Below are 13,479 nucleotides of genomic sequence, written 5' to 3'. Positions count from 1 at the left end.
TTTTGATAGAAAGTATCTAACTCTCCTGTGAGCTTTAACATTTGTTTATTAATTGATGATCAATAAATAAAGATGGTGGTAGGAATTTTTAGAAATTCGCATGTGATGGATTTCATGCTATTTATTATTATTTATGGATGATTAATGTGAATGTAACACAGTGAATAAACTGCGCACTTAAGACAGTTTATACGCTTTGTAAAGGCCAAGACTTCTAGATTCCTCAGAAAAAAATCTCCGCCTGTCGAGATATATGTATTTATATGATACTTCATATTGAAACTGAAAAACTAACACGACTATTATTTTGAGTGCGTCTAAAATGTTGTTGAATTTGACTTAGGGTCAGTTGCACCAAAGAAATTAAGTAATTGTTACCTTTTTGTCAAAACAGCGTTGCATAAAAACAAGTTCCATAAAGCATTTTACCGATTTTGACAAAAACTTAACAATTATTTTAGTTTATATATTTTTTTTAAACTCAACTTTTTTCAATGCAACGAAGAAATAATCATACATAATACCAAAAGCTTAATTTATCCAGTATACACTATTTATATGCAAAACTGGCGTGGTTTTCAATGTGCATCAGCAAAAATAGCATGAAAACGTAGTGTTGGGAGCTTAAAAAGAGCCCCGTTTAAAAATTGACTGAGTTTATTGAATTTTTTTTTTTTAAATAATGGACATTTCAACACTGTTTGGAATGAAAGTTCACTTCCTGGGCTGGTGAATATTTCCTTGAGGTTTCATGGGGTGCACCACGGGCGGCTTGGGACTGTGAGCCGCCTGAGCTGACTCCAGGACATAGTCCGTGGCATGCTTGGCGGGGGCTCCAGCGATGGAGACAGGGTTGGTCGGGATGATGGAAGGACCGGATAGACCGGTCGTATCTCCGATTATGTCCTTGGGCGCCTTGTTAGTGTGCCCATCTTTATGCTGCGTGATGCGCATACCGCCAGCCTTTACTAAAATTTAAAAAAATATATATTTACGGACTTATTCAGTCCATTTGATTACAAATAAGCACATTGTAATGTAAGTGGTGTGTTATTATGTTTTTTTTAACGATTTTGTCAATTTTAAAATGGAGTGCAAAAACTAAAATTTTCGGCATGTTTTACATTTTTATTTCAATAAAGGAAATAAAGCTGCTGAGGCTCACAAAAAATAAGTAAAGTTTATGGTATTGATTGCATAATGGAGTGCGGATGTCATACTTGGTTTAAAAATTCCGTTTTGGAGATTTTTCACTCAAAGATTACCAACGTTCTGGCCGATTTACGATGAAGAGAATCGTCATATAACAACTGTTCGAGAAATTGCAGAGAGGTTAAATGTATCAACTACAATAATTGAATCATCATCATCTTCATAATTCCCTTTCCGCGCCTAATGGTGCGTAGGGCACTGCATTGGTACATCAATCGTAGCGTATTTTAATCATTTTTGATACATGAAGGTAAGATGATCTGTCTTACGCTTCAGGTACCAGTCCATCGAACGAAAAGGCCATCGAACAAATTGATTAAAGTTTATTCTTTGTACAAAAAAAAGATTTATTTCACACTACAAAACTGAAATTACTTTCTTACCAACCGAATACACTCATCATCATTTCCCTTTCCATTAAGAAGTGAAAACAAAAAAATGGAAATTAATTGTTGTGTTTTAGTTTCTGCTGCGGATATCCTAATCAATTTTCTGAACACATCCTGTGGTCATGTCCCTTTCCGCCTCTATGAAAACCGAATGGAGTTTCTCGATACAATCTGTGGCCCTGTTACAGGTCCTGTCGGATTTACAGATCAAAAGGAATTTAAAAAGTTTTGTTAACATTTTTGCAAACTGATAATGTCCAATCAATTTAATTTCTGTCGGTGAAGAATTCACTTCCCTCTTTTCTTCTATCCATATAGAGAGTGAAATACATATTGTGTACTTCTGGATAACCTTCTTTCAGCACAAAGACGGTAAGGCTACCAGATCACAGAGCGTCCTCAGGCAGCTTTTCAAGAAAAGCATTTGGCAATGAGCAATTTTTTAATTGAATGTGGGCAGCGTTTTAGCTAGGGTCATGAGCGCTCATGGCAAGATTTGAATTTTGCCCTCTCCCCAGGACTTATTTTCTAGGAATAGATAGAGAAAATAAGGCTGAGGGTCTGCAAACTGGCCTCCTAAGGGTTGCACCCCTGGCAGCCACCCGCCTGGCCAGTCTCTAGCTACGATATTCTATGTGGGCACCGCCAAGGAGACTTAAGTCCTCAGATGCAGTGGGGTGGGGAAGCTATTCTGCGTTTTAGTTAAAAATAGTTACATTTAACCTCTAACGTTTAACTGCTATCCTATTTATAAATTCTTTGGGATCGAAGTAAACCGCCACATCCTTGTGGCGGTTTACTTCGATTTCTTTACCATTTCTGTGGTTTGAATTTGACCCAAAAACGCATAGCGCCTTTAGTATTTTCAAAATTTATTTTATCTAGTGTAAAAAAAATTGAATGTGGGGGGTTTGAACGCCCTAAACCCCCATTTCTATGTCTTTAGATGATAAGAACCTAAATGGATTCATTTAATTTTCTTATGAGATGTCATTCGAATGAATTTCTGCATTATACTTTCATAAATAATTATTCTATATTATAAAATCTAAAAAAACAACATAAAAAGCATTCTGTCAATAATGAGCTGATATATCAATAATTCTTATCAATTTAGTGCTCTAATAGTGATGACACATGTTATTTGAATTTTTGTAACGAATTACTTCTAAATACAAGAACATTAAAAAAATATATTGCGCATTTGAGCGACGAGTAATATTATTGGATAAATAGAAAGTGTTTTAGACACGCTAAAACAAAGAATAATATAGTGTAACGAGGTTCTTTCGTGTGCATAAATTAAAGCCAAGAGCGATAACAAAGAATGGTGATGTATTATAAAAAAGCAGTATGTAGTATAATGATGCCGGGCGAAGTAAATAATAAAAAAAACAAACAAGTCGAACTAAAATCGATGTAGAGGAGAAAGTGTTTATATTTACCAGCTGGAGGATGACCGGCCTTCAGTTGACAAGCTTCATCTCCGGAAGACATTTTAAATAGTTATGTTAATAAAATAATAATTCTAGAACGGAAGTAAACAGCTGTAAGATGCTACGTGCGATGATGAAGTCTGTCGACGTGGACGTGTTCACATTCAGTTTCAGATTTCAGAGGTGCCTTTTGATAAAATGCAATGACAGCTAACATGATACATTTCAGAGCAGCGCCATCTATCGAATATATTTGAAACTAAATTTTTCATTACGCCGCGTAAAAGTTCGACGCATAAAAATAGTTCAGTTAGATTCCGATAGGAACCAAATGGGAACCTGGTTCGCTTTTTTTTAAATGTTATTATTATTACATTTTGAGTAGGTAATTTTCAAAATTAATTTTAATATACAGTCGAACTCGGTTATAACGATCACGGAAATGGCGAGATCTCAGATGTAACGAGGAAACATTAGTTGACATTTTAGTTCACGGTTTTCTCCATACAATTATTCACTGTTATAGCGAGCTACTTCTCGGACCTATCGAACAAAAATATTGTCAAAAATTTTACAAAAAATCTTCAATTGTTAAAAACGTCATTCTCGAAATAAGAATCTAAGTAATAAAATCTAAACGGTCGGCCAACGTAAACGATAAATATCGCCGGGCGTTGGGATCGGATTATATTTATGATAGCTATGTAAGTGTCTAAGTACCTAATTGGATTTTTCGCCGACAATATTGAAAAATGAACAGACATGGTTTTTAAAAAACCAAGCTTTGTGAAATTGTTACAATTTACAGCTGCTTTTGTAGTTTATGAATTACATGCTTGTTTCGGGGGTTTTTAGGGGGTTATTTTAGATTGTTTAATGTTCTAGGCTTATTTCAATACACAATAAACATTACAAGTGGGTGATATCAAATGAGTTCTCGACCAGGGCTGGTATTCCAAACGAAATTATAGCGCGGTATAGCGCGTTTTTACGTACTAAATACGCATTATAGCGCGCTGTAAACGCGTTCGGAATACCAGCCCAGGGCTGGTATTCCAAACTAAATTATAGCGCGGTATAGCGCGTTTTTACGTACTAAATACACATTATAGCGCGCTGTAAACGCGTTCGGAATACCAGCCAAGATCAGTTAAAACCTAACCCCTGTAAAAAAATTATGTATTAATTATATGTACACATATGTATTTACTTGTTTACTTAGCGACAATGTGCAATAGCGATTGTATTAAAAAAATATTTCTCTGGTATAATGAGTAAAGCTAGGGTTTCCTAGGACAGCGGTGCCCGTATCTTAACGGCCGTAGTGAACGGTGATGCGGTGAACAGCCGTCGTAGTGGTGACTAGAGAGTGGTTTTATTTTTTAACGGTGTTATCAACACCATTTTTATAGGAAACCACTCTCTAGTCACCGTTACGACGGCTGTCAACCGCATTAATGTTCACTACGGCCGTTAAAATACGGGCACCGCTGTCCTAGGAAACCCGAGCTTAACGCTTATAACAAGCAAATTCAAGTGGTCCCATCTTCCTCGTAATAACCAAGTTTGACTGTAATTACTGTTTGTTAACGAAATTACAATTTCTTTATCTGTCGTATGGTTAAAGTAAAGATTTGCCTGGATTATGTCTAGTTTTCCTAACTACAGTTCAGACATATACGAAGGTACTTTTGACAGATTACAATAGTGTTGTGGCAGCTTTCTTTCTTTCGATTTTCGATATCAAAATCGACGGGGTTGACCCCGAATTGATAGAAACGAATTTTCATGACTATATAGCTTAATACGTAATAGCAAAACCCCAAAATTATCGTCGATTTATTTTAATCAATCGTATTGCGAACTCCTTAGAATGAACACGCACGATATATTTCAATATTCAATATAAAGTCGATATCGTCGATCGACAGTGAAGTTTTCTGGCGGTATGTCACTATTGCGGCGACTCAACAATAAAGTACGGCATTTGTTTCCTACACTTAACTGTCAACATTTATAGAACCTCATGAGCGTCCAAATATCAAGTCTCTTCTTAAGTTGACTGTAGAATAGGTACAAGCTGTTTTAAGGCAGACTTTTTTATGCATAATAAACAATAACATAACACTACCTAATAGTTTATTGATTGTACAGTCATTACAATATTGATGAATAGTATTTATTATTTAAGAATTTGTTTTAGAAAATTTTCAAATTTTTCTCGACCCAAACTCAGTAACCAATTTAATACAAATTTGTTTAATTGAATCCGGGTCATGGTTTTGCAATGTTCGAGTAACATATTTGAATATTTTGGGGCCCATAAACTTGAAATTTCTTTGCCCAAGTTCAGAGTTTGTGGTAGAACCCATGACCCATCCTTTAGTTTGACTTCTGGTAGCGTGGGAGTGTTCCATTTGGGATTCATTAGAATAAATTATTATGAAAATAAAACTTTGTTATCAGTGTTACACAATTTTATTATTTTACAAGAACACAACTATAGTTTCGGGAGAGCACTCCTCCCATCGACGGGTGATATAAAACTAATATAATAAACACAGAATATTGTTTACAGTGTCATAGAATCTAAACAAAAATAAACAAATTAATCAGTGAAACTTAGCGCAGGGGGTTTTTTTTCCCTTATCTAAGGTGTTGGCATATAAATGGATGGTTATCTAAAGTACAGATATGAAAACATGGACAGAACATTAAGTCGAATTTATTTCTTAAAATTTAGCACGCAAGTGGAAGTTGCAATACTTAAGTCTAAGATTTAATGTGTGGGAAGACATCGTTCGGCTAAGAGAGTGTTAACGGACGCGGGTCTAAGAGAGTGAGTGAGGTGAGGGTGGTCGCAAAGGGAACATAGTCAATAAAGGCGAGGGGTGGTTAAATGAGTGATTATTAATTAGGTTGTTTTCAGAATTTAAATTTTTGTGAATTTCTATAATTTCTTAATTATTCATATTACTGCCTTTGTTATTTACTTGGTGCAGGAGTTTTAGGGTGTGATTATGAAATAAGTGGTTACTATCTATTATATGATTCGGTGTAACACTGATAACAAAGTTTTATTTTCATAATAATTTATAATGAAGTGTAACGAAGTGAATGCCGATTCAATTAAAAATATTCATTAGAATAGTTCGCTTTCACAAACATTATTATTCTAAAGATATACAGTTGCCTCGGGTATATCTAAAATCCCGAATTCCACAAACAACTTAGCGCTGGGGATTTTAAAATGAATTTTGCCGACACGCGCACGCATCAAAAGGGCGCGGACGGCCACTTGGCTAACGAACATTTCGCCGATCTCGACTAGGCTGCCGGGTTGTAAAGCCGGACCCGAGACGGTGCGTCGCTAGCAGCGCCTGGACCCTGAATTCGCCTGGACGAATACGAGGACCGCGCACCTGGCCTCAGTCCAGCTTCGCGTAGAGTTCCCCGAGTTCGCGAGAGCGGTTTGCGGTCAAGGGGGAGGGCTGCGCAAACGCCACCGTCCGGCGCAGGACCTCGTGGCTTAGTCCGTAGAATAAACCTCGTCTAGAGCCTTGCTTAAACAGTCCGTGCAAATTAAAGGTACTTTCGGCAAGGTTGTTAGACGAGGAATATCCAGGACTGCAGGTGCTCAACGATCTTCAGGTTCGGAGCGAAGCGGGCGGTGGTGACGATTTGACGAATAAAAACACAAAACAGAGAAAATCTGGAATATTTATTTTGTAAAAGTTGTACGGGTTCTATCAAATAAGTTGCACCGTGTCACAGTCGGTTACCAAAATATGGACATTTCTAAAGTTTTTTTTTTGTTACACAGTACAACATAGAGGAAAAAATCGTATAAGTATAAATAAATGTAAACATGTTTCTGGTCAATCAACAATGTCTAGCTCCTGGGCAACTTGTTAGGTGGAAAAAACTTTTCTTTATTATCACGTTGGCCCAGAAGACTAGATTTCATAGGTTTTTACATGCAGAAAAAATGGAAAAATTGCGGAATTAATTCATGTAAAATCAGGTAAGTAAAACATGTAAAATGTTTTATTTTACTCTGATAGGACTCGCGGGGGTCGACTGCATTGTGCAAATTTCAGGTATCCCTCAAAAGAGGAATTTGATACGGTCTTCCAACGCGGCGGTATCAAAGTCCGGGGGTCCTTTCTCGGCGCGTCCCAAAATTTAGGAAAATTTAGTCAAAAATGTGTGCATTTTTTAACGCCGAATTGTAGATAACGAGAAAAGATGATCATCGGTTAAGACCGCAGCTCGATCGGGCAGCAGGGGCGCCGGTCGTCGCCCTTTCCGTGTTGGACTGACCGAATTAAAAAATTCGTCCATTCAGCCTGGATCAAATCAAACTTCGCAGGCAACGATGGACGCCCCCGCCATCCGATTTCGTCGCGGAAATCACCAATGATCGTGGATTCAAATTCACTACCTGATTCTACACGAAAACCCAAAAAAGTCACAAAATAATTTTCCATATGAATTACGTAAATAGCCCGGCATTTCGGCGAGTCAGAATGGCGGAAAAATTCAAATTTATCGGTGAAAATTGAAAGTTGCTTTTTAAATTCTGAAATAAAAATAAATGTAACCTGGAATAATTCTAAATTAAATTCATAAACAACATTAAAATCGGAGTGCGCCGGACCATCTAAATTAAGTTCAAATATCAAATATTAAATTACTGGAATCATTTCCCCTAAAATAAGGTAAATTACAACAAGATTCTGTTGTATAAAAATAGTTTATAAAATAAATGTATACATTTAAAAAAATGGTGTCCGACACAATGTATGTGGTGGAGTATGTGGAATATTCATAATTTATATAAACTTTTTCCCCCCTTAACTAAAACGAACTGATTGATACAATAAATACTTTACACGAGGACCTCGGTATATAACTAGTGTACTGTACAAGTCACAGTTTGGACTGTATTCCACAATCCTGAAGCAAGGGGTAGGTGTTGGCCGTGTCTTGCTGCCGTCGTCGCTCTCGGGGTCGTAAATCCCTAAGGTTATGATGTCTTGAAATCCCTCTCAAGTCCGGTGTCACTGCGTAGATCGGTAGAAGATACTGGTTCGTAGTCCTGGGGTGAAGCGATGGTCAAGTCCAAGGGGTAGATCCAGTAGTAGAGCGGGAGGTCGGGCGGACTCATAAAGGTAATAAACCAAAATCAGTGATCGAACATCCCATTTCCAAGACAAACAAAAACGATTTTTTCCGAGTACCTTAGCCTTGTACATGACACGTAAGGCTACTAAATACAGGAGTCTAAATATATATATAAAAAAAAATCTTCATGATCCACTAATTGCATTATATTATATACTTTCTTAATAATGTATTTTAAGTAAATTATTTTAATTGGTGGCAAATTTTAAGGGGTCATTGACCCTATGGACATTAGGGAAAGCCGCCACTGGTCAGTAGTGTATCTTCATAATCACTCGGGGGAATTTATCTCCAACTATGACGTCACGGCGAAGGTATGACGTCGTGATCTTCTGATCGTAATCGCAGTCCAGGTACATTTTTCCAATTATTAGAAGAACAATTTTCTTTACATGTTGACATGAGAAATTCCAATTAGAGTTCTCACAAAAGCACTGCCATGTTTACAATGCTATAAATAATATAAAAGAATCGTACAGAGTATGGGTACTTTATAAAAACGCTTTTCTCAGCGCCCGGAGCAAGTTTGATCGGAAAGTTTATTTACTGATTTGTTTTTTCAAGGGAAAACATTATTTGATTCGTGGTATACGAATGAAATTGTTTTTTACTCTTTCTTCGTATAATGGGTATGTTGTGTTTCTACGAAATAAAGTCAACATTAACATTTTACTACAGAAATGGGAAACATTTAAGAAAAGGTAATATCGACGCTGGAAAGGAAAAAAAATACGGAAGAGCCAATAAAGTTTTTTTTTCTCCGTTAATTAAGAATCTCTTAATTCAAACTTTTAATTATATTGTGCAGAAAACTTTTGTAAAGTTGCTAACTGTCGTTTGGTAACTTTTTTCTTTCCAGCGTCGCAAATTCACAAAAAAGGATATTTTTTTTTTTGATAATTTATTACTAAAAATGTGTTGAAAATATTATTTTAATCGTTTTTCAGGTTCTGCCATAAAAAAAGCAACAAATGTAAGCATAAATATTTTGTTTTTTTTTAACGTTATTCATATTATTTTAAATATTTGTGGGGTTCACAGTCCATGATCGATGACACACAAGTGCTAAATAATTTTACCTGAAATATAGAGTAATGACTCCGAGCAGCAAATCAGCGTTTTCTATTGAATTCAATACATTATATTAACATATTACAACAGAGATGAAGAACATTTAAGAGAAGGTAATATAGAAGTCTAGGCATCTACAGGGCTTATGACCTGTCAATGGCTGGTTTAAGTGGCCACTTTAGAAATTGAAAAAATAATATTTTCAGGCGTTGCCTAGTATGTAGGTGAAATAATTCAATTAGTTGAATCTCACCTGCATAAATAAAGGTTTCAGCTCTTTAACTTCACAAACATCAATAGATGAAAGAATTGAAGGAATATAGATGTTCAAATATAGGCAGAATGGTGAATGTTACACAGTGTGTAAAGTGGCCACTTAAACCAGCCATTGACAGGTCATAAGCCCTGTAGATGCCTAGACTTCTATATTACCTTCTCTTAAATGTTCTTCATCTCTGTTGTAATATGTTAATATAAACAGCTCCCCAGGGAGTTGAATCCAGTCCTTGTCTACAAAAATTTGGACAAACTCAAAATATTGGCAATACATTATATTCTGCGAAACACGAGATCAACGTCTTGCAGTACATGAACATCGTCCTAAACACGGATATATGAAGAACAAAAGGAAAAGGAAAAAAGAGACCTCAGGGTGCAGTCATCGCCCAGTTCAGTCTAGTAAAGTTCAGTTAGTCAGTCAGTCAGTTTCAGCATGTAGTTCAAGTCTCTTCAACCCATCATCGCCGCTACGCTCGCGCTACACAACCAAGTGCTGTATCTTATTTGCCATGTAATAAATACGTGTTGAACAGCAACCTCGTGTCTTCTGTAAATCTCTAACTGGGGTAGGAGCTCCAACCCTGCTTGAATCAGATTCAACACTTAGTCTTCATTTCATCATTTACATGCACTAAGGCCGGGTTGTTTAATCATTAATAATAGTTAAAAAGTATTCGTTTTTTCATACGAAAAAATATTTTGTTCTTGAAATTGTTATAATATCTTTCGATTTTGAACTGTTACTAACGTTATAACAACCAGACTTAAAAACAAAGAATAAATTAATACTATTTTTGGGGAAATGTAATAAAAAAAACTTCTCTTAAAAATACTATGTTATTTGGAGCATTATCTTTGTGTCCTGACAAAGAGACGTGTACGTCACGAAACCTGCACAAAAGTCAGTGTGTGATAATACGAAGCACCATTAGTTGAAAAATCTGATCATATATATGAATAAATATTAAATATAGGTACTGTGTAGATGGTCAATGTGGCGGTGTATTTTAGTATTTACATGTTAATGTAGTGAGTGTCCTGACGAAGATACGGCATGCTTCGAAACCAGTAGATATATAAAAAGTTACTTATATTTTCTGGTGGAATTGTATATTAATTATAATAATAAAAATACTGTATTTAGTTTCACCACATTCATGAATTATTTTATAATTAAATTTATTTCAACAGAGAGGGAAAACATTTTTGAGAAGGGAATATGGAAGTCTAGGCATTTACAGGGCTTATGACCCCTGTCATTGGCTGGTTTAAGTGGCCACTTTACACACTATGTAACATTGTTGTATTTTATAATTCTTCATTTATTAAGTATTTCATCGATATAGAAATACACACGATTTGGTAATAATGTCTTTCTCACATCAAAATCCGTTGCCAAGGAACAAATTTTACAAGTTTTTTTTTGACTATTATTAGTATTTTTAAAACGTTTAAATGTACGAGGGGAAAGCAAAAAGTCAAATGTGAATTATTATTTTTAAAATTTAGCAGAAGAATATTTATTATTATTATTATTTTTTTTTATTATTATTTATATCCCTACAGAGATGAGGTAGAATTTTTTCAAATTCAAGGTTCAGGATTATGGATATTCGAGCGTTTACAGGGCTTATGACCTGTCATTGGCTGGGTTAAGTGGCCACTTTATGTAGGTACTACACCATTCCCCATTACGCTTATTTTAGCGAATATCCACACCAGGTAACATTTTTAGTTTTTGTGTATATGCTACGAATCAAGAACCCATCCACAAGCGAGTTGGAAGCGCCATCTATGCATTGATATTGAAGTTAAGTATTTAATTAGCAGATTACTTTATTTTATGTAGTTAAGACTCATCAGCCGAGTTAAATTAAGTACTAGTAAACGCCTGCAGATGACTCTGCAATTTATTTTTACTTATATTTAAGAATAATATTTCAATCATTTTGATACATTCTAAACCTAATGGTATCAGATTATGCAAAAGATTAAATGAATGAGATAATTAACAAAATAGTTATTAAAAAAGATATGCTACCTGGGGGACCCCGATACCCCCTTAGGCCCGGAAGGGTTAATAATAATTCACAAGTTAAAAATATTTTATTTTGTTTCATTAAAAAGCCATTTATAAATTTATAAGATACATTTATATTATAAATACATATCATAAAGTCCAATTAGAGGCTTCCACATAATATTGTATTGTAAATGTTGTCACATAAAAATTATACATGACATCACTAATCATACAAAACTTATAGTATTACTAGAAATGTAAATGTAATACATATTATTAAAAATATATCTACTTTTGAATATTGGTCACACAGTTGCACATTATAATATATAATACAACTATAGTTGACCATACAGTGTACATTTATTATGTGCCTACATACATAACTGCACATAACCTGCATAATATAGGCTGCGGATTCAAGGCGAAACATCATAACTTTTTTTTTTGGAAATTTATTTTTTAAAGGAAGTTAAAGATATGTTATCAACATCAATGTAATTCAATATGTTTAAAACATATTATATATTACACTTTTTTTCAACTAATTTCATTTCACAACAATATTTGTGTTTGTCCAAATTTCTGTAGACAAGGAATGGATTCAACTCCCGGGAGAGCCGCCAAAATTAACATATTACAACAGTCGTTATAATAATAAGGTTTTAGGTAATAAATAAAGGTTTCAGCTCTTTAACTTCACACATATCAACAGATGAAAGGGTTGAAGGAATATAGATGCTCAAATATGGGCAGAATGGTGAATGTTACACAGTGTATAAAGTGGTAACTTAAACCCGTCAATGAAAGGTCGTAAGCCCTGTAGATGCTGAGACTTCTATATTACCTTCTCTAAAATGTTTTTCATCTCTGTTGTTATTACATATTTGTTAATAATTTCATTTCAACTATTCAGATAATTATTATTACACAATGGCTCAATGCAAAATAAATGTTTGAAAGTTCCTTTGCATTAATTATATTACGAATTGTTTTGAATATAAACGTTAGTCTTTTAAATTTGTTTGTAATATTTTCAATCTGCTGTTTCCACTTTAAATTAATATCAATAATTACTCCTAATTATTTGACATTATCTGTCCTTTCCAATATTGGGCAATTACAATGAGCACTCTGAAGACAATTATTAAAATAAATATTTTACCGGTTGAAAAAATACAAAAATAAATTTTTAAAGTTACTTTGAAAAAACCGTCAACTTTTCCACTGTTCAATTATTAAAAAAAAATTAAGGTTTTATTAATAAAATTGCTATATAAATAGAATTGTTTGCTTCGAATACATAAAGATAAAATAAATAGTAGTATTTCCAGGTCACAAAACGTAAGTACGCGACCTAGAACAGGTGGTAATATCTTAATTCCTAAATTTAAAAAAACTACTGCACAACATCATTATACTTACAAAAGAATATTTTTCTTTAATGAAATAAACAAAGATAATATAAAGTACAGTCAGGAATACAATATATTTAAGAAAGAAGTGAAAAATTACATCTATAATTCTTCTTTATGTAACACTGATTGAAAACATAATTTATATCTTTTTGTAATTTATTTATATTATCCTAAAAATATTATTAATGAAAATATAACAAACTATTGTTAGTCGTCACTCCCCATTATGTACAAAAGAATTGTTTATTTCTTTTACGTAATGTGAAACGTTAATGTAAATATATGTATTTGATTAATGTAAAAAAATTGTATTTAGTGGTAATATTGTATTTTTATTTGTTATTAATAAATAAACAAATAAAAAAAAAGCATTTTGTGAATAATTTCTAGAACTGATTTGAAATGGAGTGAAGTTAGTTTTAGATTTACTAAGGGTTAAGTAACTAGTACAGCAGCCATGTTAG

General features: G+C 34.2%; 1 protein-coding gene across 1 annotated transcript; it reads right to left on the bottom strand.

The window, feature by feature from the left end:
• Positions 1–3,179, bottom strand: LOC148279684 (death-associated protein 1). Its single transcript, XM_088229575.1, has 2 exons — positions 3,047–3,179; positions 1–968 (listed from the first exon to the last, which is right to left on the bottom strand). Exons 1-2 carry the CDS (start codon positions 3,096–3,098, stop codon positions 715–717), a joined length of 306 nt encoding a protein of 101 aa, XP_088085701.1. The 5' UTR covers positions 3,099–3,179; the 3' UTR covers positions 1–714.
• Positions 3,180–13,479: the final 10,300 nt, after the last annotated feature.

Source organism: Micrasema longulum, unplaced genomic scaffold (genome assembly GCF_059751315.1).
Source record: "Micrasema longulum isolate JH-2025_06_02 unplaced genomic scaffold, ASM5975131v1 h1tg000680l, whole genome shotgun sequence".
NCBI lineage: Eukaryota > Metazoa > Arthropoda > Insecta > Trichoptera > Brachycentridae > Micrasema > Micrasema longulum.
Note: the sequence above shows the minus strand (reverse complement) of the source record. Positions and strands in the feature narration are given on the sequence as shown.